We start from the raw sequence: 27,428 nt of genomic DNA, 5'->3' as shown, positions 1-27,428 counted from the left end.
TAAAGTCTTCAAACCCAAATCCCAGCCACCCCAATTACAATATATCAAAAGCCTTATAAACCATGATTAGCCCTAATTTTGGTGAACTTCTTTAGGTCTATTCAGGAAAAGAGAGAGTATTTAGGTAACTTTCCATGCTTTGAGTTATTTGAAGTCAAAGTTACTAGTATTTAGTTTTAATGAGTCTTATTTAGACTTTGGAAACTTTTTTTTTGCTAGATATTTCTTGTTATAAGAAGTTGCCATACTTTTTTTTTTTTTTCTGATCAGAAACAAAATATATGTATTAATTGAGAAAAGAAACATGAAAAGGATGAGAAATCCTCCCCATGAAGTACAAGCTTGATCAATAGAACTAAGAAAACCTCCACTAACCAAGGAAGGCTATACAAGAGGTAGAAAAGGCTGCCTGATCGAAAGAACTAGGTATACCTCCACTAAACCAATGAGGCCTAGTTGCCATACTTTTGGAGTTTCTATTTTCTAAAAGGTTTTATTCTCTAAAAGCTTCTATTTTCTACAAGCTTATTTATTTTTTATTTTTTAAGAAATTTCTATTTTCTAAAAGTTTCTTCTTTTTTTGAATTTTTTTTTTGTTAAAGATTATTTTTGAGGTTATTATGGTAATTTGAGCAATAGAGTTATTATAGGGTTGCAGTATATAAATTTGCTACTATGGTTTGTTATTTTCTAATTAATAAAAAGAGAAGAGAAATACATTTTCTTTTCATATTATTTGTTCTCTAACATGATATTGGGACTAGAGGTCTTGAGTTAGTCTTTCCTATTGCTACTATTTTCAACTATTCATCTACTGCTACGGTTGATTTATTCCATCATGTAGGGGTATAGGGCTGCATGTGAAGTAGGGTGTAAGCTTAATATATATTTTGGGTCCATATTATAACAATTTAAGCTTTTAGGAAAGTTGGTAGCTTAACATAGTATTAGAGATTTAGACTAAAGTAGACAATTAGATTCATTGAATTTTATGGTAGTAATTTGGATACCAATATTGTTTTGAGTCAATTGGTTTTGATTCCCATAAACAACACCACAATTAGAAGCCATTTGACAAAAAAAAGGTGATAGATTGAAGTAACTCACTTGGATAGCAATATGAGCAATGGACTACAATTAATAGTCACACAAAGGTTGCAAGTAAAAACACCAATAGAGCTCACAGTTACCATTATAGTGGCAATAAAGTAGTTCTCTAAAACAAAACAGGAAATAATTCTATAAGTCAATTAGTATTCTAGTATTAAGAAAACTTCTGTCATATTAAGTTAGGATTTCTAGGACATGAGAGGTGTAGTGTTGGAGGAGGCTGAATAGAAATTTATTTTTGTGAATCCCTTTTTGTTGTTGAAATGCATTCTTCACGTCCAGATGAAATGAGATTTGCAACTAGGAGCAAAGGCTTCAAACTTGATGTTTCGAACTTGATTTCAATTAGACATAAAGAACACCTTGCAACAACATAAGTGCATAAGGGAAGGGGGATCCTTGGAAAGAAGTTTATGAACCACTTTCAACACCAAGCTTCTCTTCTTCTAGGAATCGTGACTTCATTTGATTGCAGTTTTCTTAATATTTAATATTAGAGTGTTGATCGACTTTTAGAATTCTTCCCTTGTTGTTTTAGGCAACCTCTTAGTTACCTCTATTATGATGATTGCCTACTGAATGAGTTTTGTCTATTGATGTTTTTGATTGCATCCTTTGTAAGAGTTCTAGTTGTTGCCCTTTGCTCCTTTTACCATTCAAAGGAGTTACTTCAATCTATTATTTTTTTTAAATGGCTTTTGATAATGGCGCTATCTGTGGGAATCAAACTCAAGGCAGTATTGGTATCCAAATTACTACCATAAAATTGAAAACACTAATATTTTTTTGGATAAGTAAACAAAGAATATGTATTTATAATTAAACACTATACATCCAAGTATATATGTCGTATACAAAGGATATGAAAAGGTGTAGCTTGAAGGAGGGACAACAAAAAAAAATTACTCCTTTCCTCATGTAGATCTTACCCAATTTACAAAATCGATTAAAGGCACTGATATTCTGCCATGTTCATCCTAACCCATGACAGACAAGTTTATCAAGAAGGGGCCCTTCAATGATTGAAACAGTTTTCTCGAATGATCTTTGGTTCCTTTCCTTCCAAGTTGTCCAAAAAATACACAATGAGGCGACTCTCCAGACCCAAATCTAATTATTTAGTTGCTCTAAAGCATCATAAATAAGGTTAATTGTTGTAAAATGAAAATGCAAATGAACAACTAGAATTTTTTCATTATTTGCATCCTTTAATGGCAGGACTCCATGATGTTTGCTCATCTTCACTTATTTTTATTGGTGAGACCCATTGGCTTTATTTTTTATTTTTATGTGGGACTCTAGAAGGCTTTACTTTCTTGGCGCTTTATTCCTTTCCTTGTTTTAAATAGTAAAAAGGTGAAAGCTTGGCCCACTGTTATGTGATTGTAGGTTTTAACTTGGTGTTTTCCTACATAACCCCCCAAAGTCCAAAGGCCAGATCCCAATCCTAGATTTCAAAAATATTCATCAATCATAATCAACCCAAATTCAAAATTCCAAATGCAACTTTTCTTTGATATATTATTTTTAATTTTTAAATTCAATCTCCATCAATCATGATTAACCTTAAATCCAAAATCCTAAATGTAAATTTTCTTTAATTATTTTTTATTATTATATTATTACTATTACCATGATTATTATTATTAGAAATGAAAACAAATGCGAATCCTATTCCTAACCCAAATTCCAAAATTCTTGACTCAACCATAATCATCTTCATATTGCAGTAAATCCCACATCCCAACATCAACCAGTTGTCTAAAGTTGTAGTGGAGCTGAAATCCATGTCCTTATTTGCTAACTTAAATCTTTGTGTCCAAGTTGCAACGGGGTTGGGATAGAGAATATACCTTGTTGAGTTACAGAGAGATGATCCCTATTGGTAGGGATAGTATTCAAATGACTAACTAGTCATCTCTAGAATGAAACATACATTGAATGGGAATCTATTCTTGTACCAAACAAACAAACATGCTGTTTGACTTTTTCATGGATCTGTTCCTAGCTATTCTCATATAATTAACCATCTCAATTATTTTAACACCTTTCTTCTTCTTCGTTTACTTCTTCTATTTTTTGCTCTTCCATCATTCCGTAGACACTTAAGGATTGTAGGTGTATCACTTTCTTTTGATTGGCAAAAGGAAAAAATATATATTAAAAGTGCCTAAGCAAATGGTGCAGTAAAGTGTACATGACTTATATATTTGTTGTTAAAATAGGCAAGCAAGAGAAAGAGAGAAGAACAAAAAAATAAAACCCTTTCTACTTACTTTGAGCTAAGCCAATCTACAAAGCTTATCATGGTCAAAGAATAACATTTTTTTTTTTGATAGGAAACGACAAAGGAATATATTAATAGAAAAAAAGTACAAGAGAAGGATAAGGAATCCTCCCACCAAAGAAAACTAGTCTACAAGAAACCAAAAATAAGAAATTACACTGTAATAACGAACAACTACTCTAGGCTAAACCAACCCATCGAAGCTACACGCCGATAACCAATCAAGTTGTAACTCAATGAGGGGGGTTCCCTTAAAAACCTTGGAACAAAAAGGCCAAAGGGAAGCAAGGAAAAAAATAGAATCCCAAAGACTTTCTGGATTCCTTGCTTTATCCTAAAAAATCCTCGCATCTCTCTCCTGCCACACAACCCAAATTAAAGCTATACATGCAGCTTGCCATAAAACTATCCCTCTCCTCGATAAACCAAAGCCATTGTAAGTGATGGATAGCATGTCGGAAATGCTCCTCGGGGGAACCCAATCCATCTTGGCTAACTGAAATAATCTGTGCCATAACCCCAATGTCAAAGAACAATGTAGGAAAAGATGATTTGCTGATTTTCCATGCCTCATGCACAACTTACAAATATCTGGACTACAAAGAATAACATCCATATATAGTTTGACCCATTCCAAAGAAGTATTCATAAAAGAGAGCTTATTTGTTTATTCGTTCTGATTGTTCCAAGTCTTCAATTGCCCTTTTGTTCTTTCCTTTCACAACGTCTAAAACAAACACAAAGGAGTTGTCCTCTAAGGTTTTTTCTATTTGTTTCCCATGAAAGATTCATGCCAACTCAATAAAGTTCCGTTTATCATAGAGTACATCACCTATACTCTACACCAAATAGAAAGAACACCAACTACCACAGGATACCTGCTTTAAGGCAATGTAGGAGCAAATGATCAATTGATTCTTCCTCTATTTTGGGCATGTAGCATCTATTTGACATTATCCTTCCCTTTCTTTTAAGCTGATTGATCATTAAAATCTTTCTCTATGTTACTTCCCATGTAAAATATCCCACCTTCATACAAACCTAGGAATTCTGCACTAAGCTCTTGTGGGAAAAGGCTTTCTTCTACCCTGGACTAGGGAGTCGTAGAAGGATTTGACGAAGAGCTTGCTACACTTGGGCTCCTTCCACCCTATTCTATCATCCTCATCTCTCCTAACTGAACTTGTATGCAGTTTCTGAAAAAAGACTGTTACTCCTTTAAGCTCCCAATTGTGAAACTGTTTTGAAAAGTGAGGGCTCCACCAATCTCGTTCCATAACTTGCTTCCACTCCTCAACTACCCATGAATCTTTGGCGGGGACTATAGAAAATAATGATGGAAAGTCTTCTTCCAAAGCTAAATTTTCACACCACCTATCTTTCCAAAATTTGACCCCTTTTTTTCCATTTCCAATTATGAAATGAGATCTGCTCCTGGGTGACCTTCCTTCATAGACTATCATTCTCATAAACATATCACCAGAACCATTTGCCTAATAGAGAACTATTTAGAGTATCCCACTTTCTAATTTTCATTTCTCCAAACTTTTTATCCTTGCATATCATAGTTCAATTCACTAGATGTACCTTTCTCTCCTCTTCCCCCATAAGAATTCTCTTTGTGTCTTCTCCAATCTGATTCTCACTTTCTTGGGAATTATAGATAAGGACATGAAATACATTCGAAGGATGGAAAGGAGGGTGTTCTTAATGATGGTCAATCTTTCCCTTTTAGACAAGTGCCTCTTCTTCCAAGAGGCCAATCCACTTTACCTCTTCTCTATTGAGTCCCACATTGTACAAGACCCATGAGTCACTTCTAAAGGTGATCTATAGTATGTGGCAGGGAGATACCCAACCCTACAACTGAACAAGGAGGCCCCATCCCTCCACCTCACCAATGTGAATCATCTCACTCTTCTACAAATTAATTTCAAGGCTTACCCAAACTCAAAACAGGTCAACACCCATTTCCATTATCTCATGTGTTCTGCACTAGCCCTACATAATGGTAAGGTGTTATCTGCCAACAAATGATAAGAGGAATCTCATCTCAGTTTTTAACTTTTGGATATCATATGTACTTTTGGTGATTTCTCGGATATGCTATCTTGTCATCATTGATCAGTGCCTTTGGCATGTCATAATAATGTTGTCCTCTGCATAGCTCCTATAAAGTGTGTACTTAAAATCTTCTATTGCCACTTTAGTGTATACCATTTTCAGAATTGATAAGTTTCTCTTATTTGTACACATCGAGGAACTCCAATTTCTTGCATGGTTTGGCTGCTTTATATAAAAAAGGCTTTCGTATTTAAGTTAGTAAGTTTCATAAAATGTGTACCTCTTGGACCTTCTTTATGTGTTGTTTCTTGGTGCAAAAGAGAAAATAATGTGGTTTCTTTGGTGTGTTCTTATACATTTTTCAACTTGTTTTAGGGTTTTATCTTTAAAAAAAAAATCCTTGACAATGTTGTTGAAGATTACTGATCAAGTAACTCTCATTGCAAGCATTCTTTGTACTACATTTATTTTTTGTTGCAGATGTTGCGTCCATGACAAATTAATTATGTAATTGTAATCTAGTGGACTTTCTGTGGATTTTTCTCCCTAACTATTTACTTAATCATTTATTTGGATAGGAAGGGATATGGCACTATAAGTGCAGCAGGTGGTAGTGGATGGGGTGGAGGTGGAGGTGGAAGAATATCACTGGATTGTTATAGCATACAAGAAGATGTCAAAATCACTGTGCATGGTTTGTACTGATCACATGTTTGTATCTGGTAGTTTCTACTTTCTAGTAGAAGCTTTGGTTCCTTATTCAAGTGCTAATAAATATTTCATTCTTTTGTAAGAGTCTCAACTTGCTTTACAGATCTAAATGGCTGCCTTCTAGAAATTGTTAACAGGGATAATTCCTTCATGTGCTTATTCCTGAAGCAACTTCTCCATGGCTAAGTTCTTTAACTTGATGCAGCCATAGTTATCAGATGCTGTATACATTTGTGTATTTATTTCTAGAGGCTTGACTAATGATGTTGCAAATTATGCGTCTTAACACTTGTTTCTTTGTATTGGACATTGAAATTAGGGTTAATTAACAAATATTTAAAAAATTGCCATTTTGTTTAGTTGAGTAATTAACTGTAGACAAAATTCTATAATCTTAATTAGTATTTGCATTGATCCTGTATATATTAATATATATACAGGTGCGTGTATGTGTGGGATGCTGAATCATATGGGCTTATGAATCATGAACAAAAAGAGATCCTCTTTTATGGGATGCTATTTATCTTGTGTAGGTATAGGGCCAAATGGATATTTGGTCCTATTTTTATTTTCAACTATCTCAGTCTTAAGAGACTTAATCCTATTAATTTAATTCCATTAGTAACAAGAGCACCCTTTTGCTTCTAATTAAACAATCCATAGACAATTAATAATTAGGCTACCTCATTTGAGTGATAGGGAATAATAGGTAGGGAGCATAGAGGCTTTTTGTGTGTGTGAGATCTTTGCAATTTCAACTACATATTTACTTCTTGTTAACCTTGAAACAGTCAAATTATCTTTAGGTGTCAAGTTGCAAATTTTAGGTTCGTAAAATTTTGTTGTAAAATCTCTATGTGCCTTTAAACATTAAAAAGAAAAAAAAAAAACCTTTAGTGTTTGTTTTTGTTGCAAAACCAAGGATAGTTAGGAATTAGAGGTGTCTTTAGACTCATATAGGCTGTGTGGTCAGAATGTTCTCCAAGCTAGCAGGGTTGGGTTGGCGATTGAAGCCGAGATTTTAGTTTTCTTAAAAGGGTTGGTAGTGGTTACATCCATAGGCATTTTTTAATTTTCAGGTGGGGAGACTTGGAATGGAACTTGGTTTTGTTGAATAGATGTTTCTTGTGCAAAAGTGAGGAATAATCAATGGATCATTTGTTTGTTCAGTGTTCCAAAATGAGAATGTTGTGGCAGCTGATCTTCTCTCATTTCAGAGTGGTCTAGGTGATGCAATGCACTCTTCAGTTAGAAGGAACTATTAAGTTGGCATGGCTCATTTGTGGGGAAGAAGTGGAAAAAAGCTTGGATGGTTGCTCCTTTGTGTTTGTTCTAGACTCTATGGAAGGAAAGAAATAGGAGGGTTTTTAATGACGTCGAGTAGTCGGACCAAACAATCAAATCGTATTTTATGTTTAGGTTTTTTATTGGGTTAGGGTGTATATAAAAGGACCATTCAATGTCTATGATGGAATTGCAGATTGGCTGAACCTCGAGTAAGGAGTGGGAGTCTATTTTTTGTTTACCTTTTCCTTATTTAGCCTAGGCGACTAATGTATACATCATGTGTATTTCGGTGTGCCTCCTCTTAGGCACCTTTAATATATTTTCTTATTTGCCTATCAAAAAACAAAAGGGAAAAAGATCCAACTAAATGTGACCATCTAGGCCATACATGTTGTTTGACATCTGAAAACACACCATATCCTATGGGTTGTAGATGTTCCCTAGGGAACAAACTTAGCTCTGCATTCTGTCATCAAAAGCAATTATTGATTGCAGTCTACTGGATATGTTGTGCTTGTAAAGCTATTTCCTAGGAGTACTGGATATTTCTCATCTGTTTACAATTGGAGTCAGTAATTTTCTTTTGATAAGCAAGCAAAAATTATATTAACAGTGCCTATCAAAAAGAATACAGCAAAGTACATGGATCGCATACGAGGGCATTAAAAGGCAAGAGTATATTCAGAGTCAATAATGGTCTTAATATCAGATTTTTGTGGGAGGATTAGTGGGGAGATCTTCCTCTTTGTACTTTCTACCCTCAGCTTTATTCTCTATTCTGATGTAGGAACTAGATCTAGTTGCTCTGCTCCTGCCATAAGTCCACATTCCTGGCATTTCAATTTCTGCCAAGACTTTAATGCTTATGAAATTGATGATATTGGTTCCCTCTTGCTATCACTTTGGATATACTCTTTTATCTCTTTTGGATGAGAAACATTCTTTGGACATGACAGCCTTCTTTTCTTCTATGTCCCTTTTTTTACTCCTTTCCTTTCACTTCTCCTCCAGCCAGATCAATTTTGAGTTCTAAAATGTTCTTGAAGGTCAAAGTATTTGCATAACTACTGAATCACATGGGAGTGAATACCAATTATGTTCTTTACCTTATAAGACCTTATAAAATTATTAGCTCTGCCATATGTATTTGCTGCAAGGAGAACGGGAAGTTTATGGACCATTTTTTTCATTATTGTCCTGTACACAGGACATGCGGCAATTTATTCTCTTTAGCAGGTGTCCAATAGGTTTCCTTAAAGGAGATTCCATAACATGTTGAATATTCCCTTTCAAGGATTTGATAGGTGTGAGGTGAGCAGTCCTTTGGCATTGTGCATTGCTAGCCACATTTTTTATTATTTGGTAACAGAGGAATTTTAAGATCTTCAAGGATAGCCAGAACCCTTTAGCTGAGTTACAAGGCATGGCCTCTTTTTTTAATTTTGAATGAGAGATTTGTTGGCATTTACTTTAGCCTAATCTCTTTGGACACGAAGATAATCTTCTTGCCCGAAAGGAGGGTGGTGGCTTCCCTAGTTGATTATATGTGGCTTTACTTGGGGTGAATTTGAGGATGACTTTGTCTTCTTCTCAAAGGATATCTCATCCTTCTTTGCATCCCTTCTTTGTTGTTGTTGTTGTTGGTTTTTTTTTTTTTTAAAAAAAATAGTATGTCTCAGTTTTGTATTAAAAAAATCATATTATATCTATTTACAATATTGCAACATAAGATACTTATGAAATTGGTATTTTGTTGGATAGATACCATGCCAAGGGTGTTAAGTTCTATCCTTTCTGGCTAAAATATTCATAATTTTTTTTCCTGTTGAATATAAACAGTTTCTATGCATTTAGTATATTTTGGGCCTGTGAACATCATATTGTTCCTGTCTTTAATTCTGGTCAATACTTTACCAAAAGACTATCTCCTTTTATATGCCTACAGTTTTACAAAGGTTATTCTGTGGAAAGATGGAACTTTCAGAAAAATTTATGTTAAACTGTCAATCTACAATAGCCGTTTTCATTGTTGCAGGTGGTTTGAGTATTGGATGTCCTGGTAATGCTGGAGCAGCAGGTACATACTTCGATGCAACTCTACTGAGTTTAAGAGTTGGCAATGACAATATCACAACAGAAACTGAAACTCCTTTGCTGGATTTTCCTACCACCCCACTATGGTCAAATGTTTTTGTGGAGAACAATGCAAAAGTTTTGGTTCCTTTACTATGGACCCGAGTTCAGGTTGTCAAATCTTAGTCCTTTTCAAATATTTTTATTTTTATTTTTTTGCTGAAGGATGAAACTTTCATTTCTTTGTGAGACATGTTAATGTTGGTATAAAGATATATCCTTTTTGCCTATCTGCTTCCTGAAGTATTTCCATCTCATCTATGTGTTTATTTGTTTATGTTTTTCTCATGATGCCTATGTGGAAAATGTTTGCTCTAGAGTTGTGCAATCTGTATAATATGGGAAATAAAAATTGCAGCTTGTTAGTAATTGTTTTTGTGGGCAGCTGTTGCCTATATTCAGGGCATGTTTCTGTTTCTTCTTCTTAAACACTTGTTTAAAATTACTAAAGCATGTCAACTGAGTATTTGTTTCTCTTGTTCAAAGTCCTTGCATTTGAATCTCTTGTGAGAGATCTCATACTAAATTATTTTATAGATCTCCTTAGGAACTGTTACAGCTTTATTCTAAGTATGTTTGATATACATTGTTAACTTATTATGTAGTTGAGCTTTTGAATCAAATTGGTAGCTTAACATGATATCAAAGCCTTGGCTTTAAAGAGGTCATGAGTTTAAATCTCACACTTGACATAGAGTGTGCAAGCGAGAAGAGGTCACGTGTGAGGTGAGGTGTTAGGGATTTATCCCTAGTCGGCTTAATATACATTGCTGGCACACCACCTGATAGATGCTGTATTTTTTGGGGAGGACCCCTCATCCTTCTCCTGTACTTTTGTCATAATTAATATATCTTTTTTTCTTATAAAGAGAAAAAAAGAAAGAACTAACTCCTTAGGTTCCTTGGTATATTTCAGGTTTTGATTCCAGGATGTCATCATGATATTACTTTTTCCAGGCAGAAAATAATTTTGATAGCAAGTATTTAATCATCATGTTGAACTTTTGATTTATCCTTCTTTATGAATTCACAACTTGTCCTTCTTTGACAACCAATTTGTTGGTTGAAAAGAATTTCCAATTAGATTAGTGTTGCATTTCGTTGCATCAGAAAGCCAAGGGAAATAAAACAAAATAAAATTCCCAATTGCTTATTTTTTGTTGCTTTGGTTTCTCTAACATGAAATTTCTTATTAACCAAGGAAAATGGTTCATGAGGCACAATTAGGCAAAAAAAATATTTTTTAGGTCTCAAACAAAGAATAATCTGAGATTCAAAACCTAAATTTATTTTCATTTCTTGGACCAACCAATTGGAGGGTAAGATTAATTTTAGTTGAACATTTTTATTCTTGCTTTCTTACATAAAAACATTAGTGGTAGAAGTGGATGATGGATTTTATTGTTTTTAAGCATTTGGAATGCACTATAGGTGGGAGAAATGGGAGTTTATTGGATGCCTGGGTGAAGAAATATGCATGAAATGGTAGTTGGATTGATTTGAAAACCTTTGACCTAGTCAAGGTTGAAGGTGACGCCAAATACGGTTTAAGTTTGAACTGATGATTGTTGAGAGAGGTAGAATTTACTCCTAAGGGTTGGTCAAATGACTTAATGGCCCTATAAAATGGTTTATCAAATGGTTTCTAGGAATGGAGGTAGTAAATTTTAATGGTGCTTTGCATATACCAATTTGAACGGTTTCCACACATGTTAATTGGGCTTCCTTGCTCGCTCGCAACTCTTGAAAAAATGAGATTTGGATAAAAATGGATTGGATGGATTAAATGATGCATATCCACTAAAAAGATTTCAATATTTGTAAATGGTACCCCTTTTTGGTTTTTATTTTAAGAGCTTTAGGGGTTTGAGATAAGGGGATCTTTTCTTGCCTTATCTATTTGTGTTGGCAGTGGAGGTGTTGAGTTGTCTTTTGGAGAGGGCTAGGGAGGGTGGTTATTGGTCGGGGTTTAGTTTGAGGGGGAAGAACGGTGAGGGAGTGTAGGTGTTTCATCTATTGTTTATAGATGATATGTTGGTCTTTTGTGAGGATACTAAAAATCAAAAGGTACATTTAAGTGGGCTTCTCATGTAGTTTGAAGCAATCTGTGGGCTGAAAATAAACCTAGAAAAAAATGAAATGATTCTAATGTGGAGGAGTTGGTGATAGAGTTGGGTTGTGAGGTGGGAGAGCTTTCGTCTACTTACTTAGGTCTACCCTTAGGTGTTCCTTTCATATTAGTATCGGTATTGGGATGGGGTGAAAGAGAGGTTTCGTAGAAAATTGTCCATGGGGAAAAGACAATGTGCTCACGTTGATTTGAAGCACATTATCTAGTTTGTCTATCTACTATGTGTTCTTGTTTGCCATCCCTAGAAAGCTCAAGTTGAGACTAAAGAAGATTTAAAGAGATTTTCTATGGGGAGATGGGACTTTGCAGAAAAAGCCACATTTAATGAAATGATTGATTGTTTGCATGGATAGGAGTAAGGCGGGATTGGGCATTAGAAGGGTTTTATTTCTTAATCTTGCTCCTTTAGGAAAGTGAAGTTGGAGATTTGCTTCTAAAGGGTGAGTTTTTTTGGAAATAGGTCATATAGGGAAGTATGAGAAGGAAGAAGGGGTTGGCATTCTTGCGAAATGAGAAATGTGTACAAGGTTGGAGTATGGAAAACTATTAGGAAGGGTTGGGACCTCTTCAATAATGAGGCATCTTTTGAAGTAGGTAGTAGAAAGAGGGTGAAATTTTGGAAAGCTAAATGGAGTAGGAAGGAACCCTTGTGTGTGTCATTTCCTTCATTGTATGTTTTAGTAGTATCTAAGGAGGTTTGGGTGGCGGATTAATGGGATGAGAGGGGTGTGGTCATTGGAATTCGTGCTTCTATAGACACTTAAACGATTGAGAGTTGGGGAGGTTTTTTCGTTAGATTGCATGATAAGTCGATGAAGAGGGAAGAAAACAATGGGGTGATTTGGAAGGATTCAAAAAACAAAGGGTTTTTTTTCCCCATCAAATCCCTCTATTCAGTTTCGGAGTTGGGAGGTCAATGCCCTTTCTAATGTGCATTATTTGGAATTCACAAGTCCTGTCTAACGTGAACTTTTTTTCTTGGGAATCCAGTTGGAGAAAACTATTGATGTTAGATCAGCTTCATAGAAGAAGGTGGTTGTTGGCACATAGATTATTTATTTAATTTTTTTGGTAAAAATGATGAAGAAGCAATTGATCACATTTTTCTTCACTGTGCCAAAACAAGGGTTTTATGGTAGTTGTTATCCTTATTTGGCATTGTTTGAGTGCTCCCTTCCATGGTTAGAGAAACTCTTTTAAGCTAGCATGACTCATTTTTTGGAAAGAAACAGCAGAAAATATAGAGAATTACTCCTCTGTGCATTTTTGAACAATTTGGAAAGAAAAAAGTTGAAGATCCTTCGAAAATGAAGAGCAGTTGGATCCAAAAGTTGAAATGTTCTTCTTAAGTAACCTTTTAGCATGTATCCCTGTTTAAGATTCCCGTTTCAGTGGCTGCAAAAATTGAGAGATTGCAAAGGGATTTCTTTTGGTCAGGGGTTGGGAAAGGTAAAAGAGATCATCTTATTAGTTGGGACGTAGTGTGTAAGCCGAAGGTAAAAGGGGGATTGGGGCTTGGGAAGATTTCTTTAAAGAATCTCACTCTTTTAGGGAAGTGGTTGTGGAGGTATCCTAGGGAGAGTACAACTCAGTGGCATCAGGTCATTCTAAGCATTTATGGGACACATTCAAATGGTTGGGATGCCAACATTTTAGTCAGATGGTCACATTGTTGTCCTTGGAAGACTATTGCACAAGTCTTTCAGGATTTTTCAAAGTATACTCGGTTTGTGGTAGGAGATGGGGAAAAAATTTGCTTTTGGGAAGATTTGTGGTGGGGGGACCAGCCTTTGAGATCCCAATATCCAAGACTATTTAGAGTAGTCACGGATAAAAATATCCCTATTTCTTCAATTCTCAGTTCTGCTGGCCCTTTCTCTTGGAACTTTAATTTCTGTCGTAATCTTTCTGATTTAGAGATAGAAGATCTAGAATGTCTCATGCAATTTCTTGATTGTATGCATTTATCCACTTCGGCTTCAGATGCGAGATCCTGGTCTTTATCTTCTTCAGGATTGTTCACAGTCAAGTCTTTCTTTATAGCCTTGTCCCAAATACTTTCCCTACTAAATTTGTATGGAATTCTTAAGTCCCTTTCAAAGTCAAGTCCTTTGTCTAGTTAGTGGCACACAAGAAGGTAAATACTAATGACTTGCTACAATTGAGAAGACCCTACAAAGTTCTTAGTCCTGACATTTGTAAGTTGCGCATGAAGTAAGGAGAATCAACAGATCGTCTTTTCCTACATTGTTATTTGACAATGGGGTTGTGGTACAGATTATTTCAACTAGCCAAGATGGATTGGGTTCCTCCGAGAAGCATTTCAGACATGATGTCCATCAATTATAAAGGTTTTGGCACTTTCAAGAGAGGGATAGTTTTGTGGCAAAATGCGTGCATTGCTTTAATTTGGGTTGTGTGGTGGGAAAGAAATGCTAGGATATTTGAGGACATAACTAGGATTTAAGAGAATCTATGGGATTCCATTCACTTCCTTACTTCTCTTTGGGCTTTTTGTTCCGTGGTTTTTAAGGGCATTCCCCTTAACTTGTTACAACTAGATTGGCTAGCAATATGTGGTTCCAACGGGATGGTCTAGCCAAGAGAGCTTGTTCGTAGTTTTCATAGTGTAGTTTCTTGTTCTTTTATTGTGTTGTTTAGTTTTATCTTTGGAGGGAGGATTCCTCATCCTTCTTTTGTACTTCTTTATCTATAAATATATATAATTGTTGTTTCCTATAAAAAAAAAAAAGTAACCTTTTAGCATGGGTTAGGTTACACATAAAAAAAGGTTAATGTCTTTGATTGATTTTGTAGATTGGTTGGGGTCGTGTTGAGAGAGTGAGCTATCTTTTGTGCTCTCTCTTTTATGGTATTACCATTTGGTGCCCATTGTATATGGTGTACTGTTTTCTTTTCTGTATATATAGAACTTTTATTGCCCATTAAAAAAAGAAAAAGAAATCAGAGGGTAACAAGCTAGAACTTTTTAGTGAATCATCATTTTTAGCCCAATTCCATGTGCAGGTTCCATTAATTGCTTGATTAGCTAATCTAGGCTTCCAATAGAAAGAAATTTCCATGTCTTTTGATAAATCAAACGTCTCTATCATCTAATGATTGTAGCTCTAGAAGCCATGTCTCTTGGTATTGGGCACAGGAAATGACCATGGAAGAATATCTTTCAAAAGGGAAAATATCATCCCCCAGGAAAGGGCCTCTTTCAAGCCTTCAAGAAAGGTCAAAATTTCAGCCTTGGTAGTAAACCAAAACTAGTCAGCTTAAAGTTCTTTATTATCTCTTGGCTAGAGGTTTTGCTAGTCCCTTGGATGCCAGCTTGCATCAGATTACCCAAATAGTATCCATCAAAACTAAACTTGTATTGGCATTTGATAATCTATTTACTCCATGTTCTACATATAACCACATCTATTGAAATAATGTTAAAAGGAGTTCCACCAAACTCCTTGGTAATGACACTTTTAACCAAGTAAAAAGTTGAATTCTACCCATCTTGCAAACAGTTTTGCCATGATTATCATCAAGAAACTTGTGTTCCTTTTAACAAAATCACTCAGATTGTGGCTAAAATAGAACAGTGCCAATTCCTTTTTTGCCAGAATTTTCACCTAATGAATCCTTGCTGAGAAAACACTCTATGCAAAAGCTTTTAACAAACAATTCTTTGCTGCCCATTTCATTTGGAGACCCAAAACCCACTAAAGGTAATGACCTTTTTTTCCTGTTTAGTGCCTAATATGAAGCTGCATGGCAATCATATACTGTTAGTGGCCACTAGCCAGTGTGAAGGTTCTTGCCAATCATATGCTACGGATGAGAAGTCCTTATAGGGCTTTCAGTTCAGATCATTGTGTTTTATGCATGGGCAGTGGCGAACCAACTGACCATCTCTTTTTCCATTGCTTGTTTATCTGAGTGCTTTGGCCAGGTTGCTCAGATTTTCTAGGATGGGTTCCCCTAGAAGTTGACATTCATGCTGATAGTCTCTTTTAGGCATCGTAGGGGTTTCTAGAGGTAGGGTTCTGTTGTAAAGTTTCACTTTGATCTGGATGATCTGAAGGAGAAAAGCTCTAGGCTTATATGTGTGTGTGTGTGTGTATAGGTCTAAGGTGCCTGTTGAGGACTTGTTTGATTTCTTTTCTTGTCTATGGGGTTCCATCATTGAAGCTTTTATGGACACTCTGATTTTTATTATGCTAGATTGAACCTTCCTTTTAATAGGTGAAGGAGGTTTGTTGAGGATATATATATTTAAAGTAGGACCTGTTCCCCATAGTTCTGAATAGTTAAACTTTGATGGATGATCCTTGGGTAAAGAAATACAAGGTAGAGATTTTAGCTCTTTCAGAAAGTATGGGCAACGGCTTTGAGACTCCAATCTCTGGGTGGAGGGAGATTCTACAATTATCATTTTGTGGGTGTCTGAGGAAAGTGGTCTGTGGAAGTATGACATGTGGCTTTGCCAAATTGTAGATGTTGCTAGTCATTTAGATGGCTCTTTCTCTTGGATTTAGTGCTTAGCAAAGTCATGCTGTAGGTCATTAGCCAAGAAAGTAGCTAGGCAGCAGGGCCCTTTGCAGGTCATATTGTAGGTCATTTAGCCAAGTCATGCTGTAGGTTGTTCAGCCAAGGGAAGGAGCTAGCCAAGTATGGTATGTTAGAGTTGATTGTAATTTTCTATTTTCTCTGTTCTTTCAAGTTGTTTTCCAACTGTTCAAGATGCTATCTGTGCGTCTTGATTCATTTTTTATTTGTAGAAAATGATAAAGTAATAGCAACTATTAGAGGCAATTTACCTTTTTGTATTTATTCTGATTTTAATCCCTCTTAAGGATAGTTTTTAATGTTCCATTGATTTTTTGGTTGTAAAGGTGAGAGGTCAAATTAAACTACTCTGTGGGGGCAGCATCATCTTTGGACTGTCAGAGTATCCAATCTCAGAATTTGAGCTTGTTGCAGAAGAACTTTTGATGAGTGATTCTGTCATTAAGGTACATATATTTTCTAAAAATGCTTCATGTTCTATACATCACAAACAAACTGTTCTTGGCAGATGTCCTCAGTAAAGTTGTCTTCATTTCATCGATCAGGTATCATGACCATGCTGGGTATAAGTGACATTTTCTCTCCAAGTTGACTGACCATGTTGAGGAGGGCTTCCAATATTATTATATTTTTTTGTCTTCCTTTCTTTCTTCTTCTACATCTTTTGAGAACTCTAAACAATGCACCTTAGAATTTTCAATCTATTGCAGCCTATCTTGTCTGAATATTTTGTGTTCTCTCTCCATGAAGTACATGTTATATTTCATGTTTTAAGATCTATAAGTACTAGCAAATTATGCAGTAACACCCTCAGAAAGTAGAATATATGCCAATGCTCTATTCATGGTCTAAATTGTCTTTCTTGTTTGTGTGATTTTTTTTTTTTTTTTTTTATAAATGAGTGAAGGTTTTTGGTGCATTTAGAGTGGCTGTGAAGATGTTACTCATGTGGAACTCTAAAATCAAAATTGATGGTGGTGGAAATACTGTTGTTACCACTTCTGTCCTTGAAGTTAGGAATCTTATTGTTCTAACGGTATGGTTATTTTGACCTTATCCATATTTAGCTGTTGTGGACATACTTTGTTCTTGGTGAATTTTATATCTGAAACCGGGATTATAAATCCTTGTTTTTGGCAGGAAAATTCTGTAATTAGTTCAAATACGAACTTGGCTGTATATGGTCAGGGACTTCTGAAGTTGACTGGTCATGGTGATGCAATCAAAGCTCAGCGACTTTCCTTGTCACTGTTTTATAATATAACTGTAAGACAGATTTATGTTTTCTTTGTACATTTTAATTATGAGCTTTATGAATAGATTCATATCTAGAATCAGTTATGAGCTTTATGAATGGATTCACATCTGGAATCAATTATTATTATTACTAACTTTCAAGAACTGGAGATGGAATATGTTTGTGAACATGAAAGGGATAGTTAGCATAACAAGGAAGGATTAGGAATCCTTTGCCAATGAACCAGAAAAAAGAAAATCCAAAGCACCTCTGGAATCAGCTTTCATATCTGTACATGATGGGCTTGCCCAGAGGCTGCTTTTTTCCTCATGTTCAGAAAGTTTCCTCCTCAATAGACCAGTATTGCCAATAGATTGTTTGAATCTTGGATCAACAGCAGCCTACCATAATATTACCATGGATGCATGATGCAAAGATATGTGAAATAAGTATTCTTTTTCCAATTGTCCATGAGAAGTATGGATAATTGATTTATGGATGAACTGGTGTTCATAATGGAATGTGTTTCTCCTTGCTTTCAATATAAAGAACTAGAAGGAAAAAACTGCTTGACTCCTCCAAAGTGCTAATAATCTGAATTTCAATCTGAAATTCTTTAATCCTTCTGCAAATATGAAGGTGCATAAATGCAAATTGTCTGTGGAAGTAAGTGAAAAATGACATGCAAAGCTATAAGTAAATTGAAGTATTTAATAGATTGTACTCTTTCCCTTCTGCTTTCACCTTAAGGAACAAGAAGGGGAAAATGATCCTTCAAAGTCTTGATAATCTACTTTGCAAGGTTACTGCCTTATCCAAGTATGGACATCATTCTTGTCATCGACATCATCAACATTTTCTTCTTATTTTCCTTTTTGTGGTGTTATTTCAACAATTACAACAGTATATCTTTTTGTTGGTTTTTTCTTCTTTGATCATTACAAATGGTTGCTCTGTTACATCTTCATCTTCAGATCATTCTTTATGTTTCAAGTTTGTTTTTTCTGGTTCTATTCTATTATGTTGCATGAGTATGTCTTTTACTTGGACAGTTGCCTCACTTTTATTGGGGCCTTCAGTTTGGATCGTTAAGAAGTATTGGCTTTGTGCACCTTGTATTTTGATATTTTACATTGCCACTAATTTCTTTTTGGTCCTTTTTATTTTATTTTATTTTTCTTCTCTATCTTAATGATGCATGAAGGCAACCCTCTTGTCTTCACCTCCTGCACTTCCTTTTGTACTTTGCAGTTGGATTTTAATGTTATGATAAGGTATTTGTTTAATAATATGAATCTTTTTAGCATGCATCTGCATTTCTTGTGGTTCCATACAAACGAGTTGTGTGCCAGGACTACAACCTTTGCATTTGTGGAACTGTATTTCTTGTTACGATGCCTTCTTTCTTCAACTTGTTTCTGTTTGTTTTGATCACAGATGATTTTAGTTTCTTGTTTCAGTACTGTCTCTTACATCATTTGTAATGTCCTTTCAATTTTTCTATCTGTAAATTTCTTTTCCTCTACTGCTTGCACTTGTCAGGTTGGGCCTGGTTCCTTACTTCAGGCTCCATTGGATGATGATACAAGCATGTGAGTGTGAAATCCTGCTTCATTTTCTTGGAACTGCTAAGAGTACACAATCATCCACAATTAAATCATTTCTGTAATTCTCTCTCCTTTGTCTCTCCATCTGTAGGGTAACAAAATCCCGTTGTGAGAGTCAGACATGCCCAATGGATTTGATTACCCCACCAGATGATTGCCATGTTAATAATACACTATCCTTTTCACTTCAAGTAAGACAGCTTTATCTTTGAATTGCTTATTATACTAATATATTTTGGGAAATATCTGCTTTTCATTTGGGCAATTTATTCTACACTTCATATAGGGATGCTGGGATGTTTTCAGTGATGCAACTAACTTACAGATGGAAAATAAATCATTGTAATAATAACATTCAATACATAAAACAAATAATAGATTTTTAAAATTAAAGCAATTGTATACTTCCTGTATGCTCTTTGGCTTTTTGCCTTCGTTAATATAATCGTTTACTTATCAAAAAAAAAATTAAAGCAATTGAAATTCCTTGGCCAGTAGAGGAGCTACAGTGCTGAGGGGAGTAAGTAGAGTAAAATTTCTACCTTATTGAAACCATTCATCCTTTTCTGTTGCAAGATATGCTCTATAATTTTGTGCCATTGAGAATGGCCAGAATACAGCAATGCTTCATGTGTTGTTGAATAATGTGGAAGAATATGATTAGGAAATGTTATAGCTGTATTTTTGTAATTAAGGAGAGAGTTAGAATAAACCCCATAATCAAGGGGATTTGATAGAATTATGTTAGGAAAGTTTCTATTTTTTGTGCTAAGAATATTTGTATAAATATATGGGATGCACAAATTGAAATCAAGGAAAAAAATTATTTTATTTACCTTCCAATTCTTCTTCTTTCACATGGTATCAAAGCCGTAGGCTAGTGAATCTGGCAGAAGAATTTTCTTCGGTCTTCATTGCCAAGTTCAATGTTGACCTTCATTGTCGACCTTAAAAGTTTTTATTTCATTATCGATTTTTAGAGCCGTTCACTGACGCAGAAAAAAAAAAACTGATCGTGAAACTTATCGAGAAAGCAGCTGGAAACCTAAGCTACTCCACACCGTCGACCACTGCTGCAAACAAGGATCGAGCCCTTGCCGTCACCCCTCGTCGTTGTCTTTGTCTTCACCTCGTTTTGTTGTCATCTTCTCCTCGTGCCATAGTTGTCTCCACTTTGCGCTGCTGCTATGCCACCAACAGGAAGTGGGTCGATTGTAAACACACAGTCAACCGTCTCTCTCCTTCAACAGCACAGTTATTGTCTTCATCTCACTGGGCCACTGTTGTCCCCTTGGATTTGCCTCATATTGCCGTTGCAGTTGCCCTAAGATCTCGATGCTACCATCGGTTGATGCCACCTTAGACTGTCGACTTGGTTTCTCCCCGACTTCACTTTTTAGCCCGTGGGTATTTAAGGCTTGACTATTTAAGTTGAGTTTTTTAAGTCTTTGTCTTATAATTTTTCCCTAAAAGAAAAAAAGAAACCGCTCAATTTGGAAAAATGACGACCAGTTACAATGGAGGGTAGCCGAAGGATATTGGACAAACACACTTGTCTTCGATTCAACTAGTGAAGAAAGATCCTTGAAACAAGCTGAATTCAATTAGAAGGAAATTGAAAATTTGAGAACTTTGTTGAGAACTCTTGAGAAACTTTCAAGTACTTCCTCATTGACACTTTTAAGTAAGTCTCCTATTTCCATTGGATTAAAAGCCTCGAATGAAACCTTTGTCAATTCATGAGTTATAGATTCAAGTGCCACGGATCACATGACTCATTCATCACACCAATTTCACAACTATAATCCTTGTTCAAGCAATAGGAAAATAACCATAGCTGATGGTTCGTTAACCACCATTGCAAGTGTAGGAGATATCTAAATTAGTCCTACCCTCACTCTGAGAAATGTGCTTCATGTTCTAAAGTTGTCTACTAATCTTGTCTCTATACAAAAGCTTACAAAAGAGTTGGGTTGTAATTTGATTTTTTACCATATTGTGTATTTCAAGACCAGAATTTAGGGAAGATGATTAGACTTGCTACGGAATGGAACGGGCTATATTCCCTTGAGACACCAAGCGAATCATCCATATCTCTTCTCTCTTAGCACCTCTGTTTTAATAAAGAAAAAATCTAGCTTCATCATCATGAGCTTGGACATCCGTCATTTAGAATTCTTAAAATCTTGTTTCCTTCTCTATTTAGGAAATTAGATGTTGAGAGCTTTCACTGTGAAGTGTACGAACTAGCTAAACACAAGCATTCAACCTTCTCAGACAGTAATAAAAGAAGTTTAAAGCCTTTCTATTTAATTCATAGTGATATTTAGGGTCCTTCACCAACCTTTGGGAACCCAATATCCAAGACTATTTAGAGTAGTCTTGGATAAAAATATTCCTATTTCTTCAGTTCTCGGTTCTACTTGTCCTTTCTCTTGGAACTTTAATTTCTGTCGTAACCTTTCAGACTCTGAGATAGAGGACTTAGAATGCCTCATGCGGTCACTTGATGGTTTGCATCTTTCTCCTTCGGTTTCAGATGCTAGATTTTGGCCTTTATCTTCTTCAAGGCTTTTTTCAGTCAAATCTTTCTTTCTAACCTTATCCCAATTTTCTGGCTCTCCTCAGGTTTTTCCTTCTAAGTTCGTTTGGAAATCTCAAGTCCCTTTCAAAGTGAAGTCCTTTGTCTGGTTAGTGGCACACAAGAAGGTAAATACTAATGACATGCTACAATTAAAAAGACCCTACAAAGCCCTTAGTCCTGATATTTGTATTCTGTGCATGAAACATGGGGAATCAACAGATCACCTTTTCCTATGTTGCTCCTTGACTATTGGGTTGTGGCACAAATTATTTTAGTTAGCCAAGATGATTGGGTACCCCCGAGGAGCATCTTTGACATGATGTCCATCAAATTTAATGGTTTTGGTTCATTTAAGAGGGGGATAGTATTGTGGAAGCTGCGAGCATCACTTTAATTTGGGTTGTGTGGTGGGAAAGAATTGCGAGGATTTTTTAGGATAAAGCAAGAAATTTAGAGTATCTTTGGGACTCTATTGTTTTCCTTGCTTCTCTTTGGGCTTTCTGTTCCAAGGTTTTTAAGGGGACTTCCCTTAATGTGTTACAACTTGACTGGTTAGCGGTGTGTACTCCATAAGGAATGGTCCAATCTAGAGAGTTCGCTTGTTTTACTGTGTACTTTCTTGTAGTTTAGTTTTCTTTGGTGGGAGGATTTCTCATCCTTCTTTTGTACTTCTTTTTCTATCAATATATCTATGTGTCGTTTCCAATAAAAAAAATAATATTTGGGGTCCTTCGCCTATCCCAAATATATCTGGGGCATGCTGGTTTGTGTTTTTCATTGATGATTGTACTAGGGTCTCTTGGATCTTTTCACTTAAACACCAATCTGATGTGAGTTTTGTTCTCCCAAGTTTCCATAAGATGATAAAAAATTGGTTTGGTGTCACTATCAAAAGGTTTCGGTCTAACAACGCCAAAGATTATTTCAATCAAGTTCTAATTTCATACTTTCATCATGAAGGTATAATTCATGAGTCATCGTGTGTGAACACCTTACAACAAAATGGAGTTGCTGAGAGGAAAAATGGTTACTTCCTTGATAGAACACGAATTTTTTTGTTCCAAAAACATGTGCCTAAATCTTATTGAGGGGAGGTCGTCCTAACTGCCACACATCTCACAAACTAATTATTCTTCAGAGTCTTAGGTTTCAAAAGTCCTATGGAAATACTCTTATCATTTTATCTTAATATAAAAACCACAAACCATCTCATTCCTAAAATATTTGTGTGTCCTTTATGCATGTTCATAGTCTAAACAATGGAAAATTGGACTTAAGAGTAGTCAAATGTATTTTTGTGGTATATTTGTCAACTTAAAAGGGATATAAGTGTTACCATCCATCATCCAAAATTTTTTTTTGTCTCAACTGTTACTTTCAACAAAATTGATTCTTATTTTCCCACTCCTTATATTTAGGGGGAGAATTCCATTGAGAAAGACAAGGATCGACACTTCTATTTCAACGAGCCCTTTTTCATTGATCCTATTTGTTGAAAGAGAGAGAGAAAAAACCTTAATTCTCATTCATATGATTAACTTCTTACAATAGAGAAATATATATATAAGGCTAGGTTGAACTAACTACCATATATGTGACCTATATTAAGAAAGGAAAGAAAGATTGTACACTATAAATACATTATATTCAACACTCCCCCTCAAGCTGGAGCATATATGTCATATGCACCAAGCTTGTTACAAATGTATTTAATCCTAGGACCTCTGAGAGATTTAGTGAAGATGTCTGCTAGTTGATCATTTGAATTAACAAAACTTGTAGCAACACACCCTGATGCGATCTTCTCTCTAATGAAGTGACAGTCAACTTCAATATGCTTGGTCCTTTCATGAAAGACTGGATTGGATGCAATATGTAATGCGGCCTGATTGTCACAAACTAGCTTTATCTGTTCATTTTTTCCAAATCTCAATTCCTGAAGGAGTTGTCTCAACCATATGAGTTCACATGTTGCCAAAGCCATAGTTCGATACTCAGCTTCGGTGCTTGATCTGGCCACTACATCTTGTTTCTTACTCTTCCAGGATATTAAGTTACCTCCAATAAAAACACAATACCTTGAGGTGGAACGCCTATCTGAGGGTGAACCAGCCCAATCTGCATTTGTGTAACCAACAATTTGGGTATGACCCCTGTCTTCATACAACATACCTTGACCTGATGTTCCTTTAATATATCGAAGAATGCGGATCACAGCATCCCAATGGTTGTCACATGGTGACCGTAGAAATTGACTAACCACACTCACAGGAAAAGAGATGTCTGGCCAAGTGATGGTGAGGTAATTCAGTTTGCCTACAAGTAGTCGATATCTCCCAGAATCTCTTAGAGGCTCCCCCTGTCCTGGTACAAGTTTGACATTTGGATCCATAGGAGTGTCAACAGGTTTACATTCTAACATATTTGTTTCTTCCAAGATGTCTAATGCATACTTCATTTGTGACATAACTACACCTGAACTGGATTAAGCTATTTCAAGTCCTAGAAAGTACTTGAGTTTGCCCAAGTCTTTGGTTTGAAAGTGGTTGAAAAGGTGTTGCTTTAGTCTTTGGATACCCTCCTGATCACTGCTTGTAATGACAATGTCATCCACATAAACTACCAAATAGATGCACTGGCTCGAAGAGTTATGATGATAGAAAACTGAATGATCTGCTTCACTCTGAAGCATTCCAAACTCTTGAACAACTGAACTAAAACGCCCAAACCATGCCCGAGGAGACTGTTTCAAGCCATATAGAGAGCGGCGTAACTTGCACACTAAACCAGACTCCCCCTGAGCAACAAAACCAGGTGGTTGCTCCATATACACTTCCTCGAGAAGTTCACCATGAAGGAAAGCATTCTTAATATCCAACTGATAAAGAGACCAATGACACATAGCTGCCATGGAGAGAAATAAGCGAACAAAAGCAATCTTGGCAATAGGAGAGAAGGTGTCACCATAGTCACAACCACAAATCTAAGTATAACCTTTAGCAACCAAGCGGGCCTTAAGGCGATTAACCTGACCATCAGGACCAACTTTAACAGTGTAGACCCAATGACATCCAACTGTAGATTTACCAAGAGGTAAAGAAACAAGATCCCATGTGCCATTGGAGTGCAGAGCAGCCATTTCATCAACCATTGTCTATCGCCACTCAGGATGAGAAAGTGCCTCACTAGTGCTCTTAGGAAGAGAACCAGAGGATAAAGTTTACAAAGGCAGAATAGGATGAAGATAATCGATGGTAGCTCAAAAAATTATAAATAGGATGAGGATTACAAGTAGATCGATTACCTTTCCGAAGAGCAATAGGCAAATGGTCAGTAGATGATAGGACCGGGGTAGGAGAAATCGGTGGGATAAGAGGTGAGTCATCAGGTACCTCAGCTGAAGAGAGAGGAGGAGCAACAGCACGATGTCGACGATGATAAACCTAAAGAGGACGAGAGAGTGCATTTGAAGGGGGAGATATATAGGGAAGTGACAATACTTCAGAAATGGGAAGAGATTTAGAGGATGAGAAGAATGGAGAGTCCTCAAAGAAGGTGACAGTAGCGGAGAGAAAATACGATGAGTGTCAGGGGAATAACAACAATAGCCCTTCTGAAGTCGAGAGTATCCCAAGAAGTACAACCAAAGACATGAGGAGGAAGGAAATGAAAAGGTTGGGTAGGAAAAAGAAGGGAATGAGGGATTTGGTCATGTAATATAGATCAGGGCATACGATTAATCAAGTAACAGACTGTAAGAACAGCATCCCCCCAAAAATGAAAGGAACATGACTATGGAGAAGGAGGGTACGAGTTGTCTCAACAAGATGTCGATTTTTACGTTCAGCAACCCCATTTTGTTGAGGAGTATGAGCACAAGATGACTAATGGAGGATCCCATGTTGGGACATAAAAGAAGTAAAGGGTGTAGAAAAATATTCCCGAGCATTGTCATTGCGTAACACTTGAATAGAAACATTGAATTGTGTTTGGATTTCAGTATAAAATTTCTGGAAAATAGAGAATAACTCAGCTTGATTTTTCATAAAAAATAACCAAGTACATCTTGAATAGTCATCAATGAAAGTGACAAAATACTGAAATCCTAAAATAGACGCGGTTCGACACAAACCCCAAACATCAGTGTGGACAAGTTCAAAAAGAGACTTTGCCCGATTATTCAAACGCTTTGGGAACAAGACATGAGTATGTTTCCCAAGCTGACACGACTCACACGCAAGCGACGACAAAGTGGAAAAACGAGGGACCATCTTCTGGAACTTGGAGAGACTAGGATGACCCAGACGACTGTGAATGAGAAGAGGAGAATCGGTGGAAATGCAAGCTGCAGGAGATGAAGGTGATGTGAGGTGATAGAGGCCTTGAGACTCACACCTTATGCCAATCGTCTTCCCCATACTCCGATCCTACAAGATCACAGATTTATCAGAAAAAGTGATAGAACAGTTAAGAGTGCGAGTTATTTTGTTGATGGAAATAAGATTAAAAGGACACTCAGGGGCATAAAGGACAGAATGGAGAGATAGGGAAGGGAGAGGATGAGTCAAACCAATACCTTTAGCCATAGTTTGGGAACCATTGGCTAAAGTAACAGTAGGTAAGGCAGAGGTAGTAATAATAGAGGAGAAAAGGTGTTTATTACCAGAGATATGATCAGATGCTCCAGAATCTAGAATCCACGGGCCAAAAGAAGGAAACTGAGTAAAGTAGACAGAGACATTACCGGTCTGGGCAACAGAAGTAACAGAAGCTGATGTGGCTGCCTGATATCGGAGATAGGCATCATAATCACTACTAGTAAGGGTGATACTTTGAGATGTGGAGCTTGCAGCGGAGTCAGGTCGAGATAGCAGAGGTTTAGATGACTGAACAATGTGGGCAGTGCGAGGAGGCTGTCCATGTAATTGATAGCAACGATCTTGAGTATGACCAAACTTATTACAATAGGTGCACTGAGGACGTTGTCCTCGACCCCGATTGCCACTACGTCCTCCTCAAGAGTTAGTTTGAGAGGCTAACACAGATGAATCTGAAGGACCATCAGTCGACAAGGTCTGAGTAGAGGAGAGGCGTAAGAGACGAGCAAACACATCATCCAATGATGGTACTGATGGACTAGCAAGAATATGATCTCGAACAGACTTAAGATCTGGACGGAGGCCAATGAGGGTTAACACCATAAAGAACTTGTCAGTCTGTATTTTTTGAGCTTCAGCACCATTAGTGAAGGGCATCAATAAGAACTCCTTCTTAAGAGACGTAATCCGGCCAATATAAGTAGACAGATCCATGTCCTGCTGTCTCACATGAACAATATCAGAAACCACCTTATAAAATTGTTGAATATCATTTGTGTATAATCCTTTAGTGTGAGTCCAAAATTTAAAGCAAGTTTTGTAGGCACGAAGATGATGTAAAATTTTGGAATCAACAGATTGCCATAATACGCTGCATAATTGTGCATTGATCTTCTTCCATTGCACTTTGTTAACATCAGGTATAGCATCCTCAGGTGTGACAAGATGATCCTCATAACCTTGTCCCATAAACCAGAGTTCCACGGACGCTGACCAGGAGAGATAATTCTCACTACCAATCAATTTTTCCGATGTGATAGTAGGAGATCTAGAGATGATGGTTGTAAAAATAGGATTTTTAGTCGCCATGCCCACTTTACCTGAGATTGAATC

General features: G+C 36.4%; 1 protein-coding gene across 1 annotated transcript in view; it reads left to right on the top strand.

Moving 5' to 3' along the window:
• Positions 1 to 27,428, top strand: part of LOC100254039 (uncharacterized) — a 56,064-nt gene that overhangs the window by 8,542 nt on the left and 20,094 nt on the right. Inside the window, exons 3-9 of the mRNA XM_010665774.3 lie at positions 6,040 to 6,155; positions 9,495 to 9,703; positions 16,616 to 16,735; positions 17,197 to 17,325; positions 17,430 to 17,555; positions 19,069 to 19,118; positions 19,225 to 19,324. Of these exons, the coding sequence (XP_010664076.1) occupies positions 6,040 to 6,155; positions 9,495 to 9,703; positions 16,616 to 16,735; positions 17,197 to 17,325; positions 17,430 to 17,555; positions 19,069 to 19,118; positions 19,225 to 19,324 (850 nt within the window). The remainder of the gene's footprint in view (positions 1 to 6,039; positions 6,156 to 9,494; positions 9,704 to 16,615; positions 16,736 to 17,196; positions 17,326 to 17,429; positions 17,556 to 19,068; positions 19,119 to 19,224; positions 19,325 to 27,428) is intronic.

This window comes from Vitis vinifera, chromosome 2 (genome assembly GCF_030704535.1).
Source record: "Vitis vinifera cultivar Pinot Noir 40024 chromosome 2, ASM3070453v1".
NCBI classification, from domain to species: Eukaryota; Viridiplantae; Streptophyta; class Magnoliopsida; order Vitales; family Vitaceae; genus Vitis; species Vitis vinifera.
The sequence above is the reverse complement of the archived record's forward strand: the minus strand, read 5'-3'. Positions and strand labels throughout refer to the sequence as shown.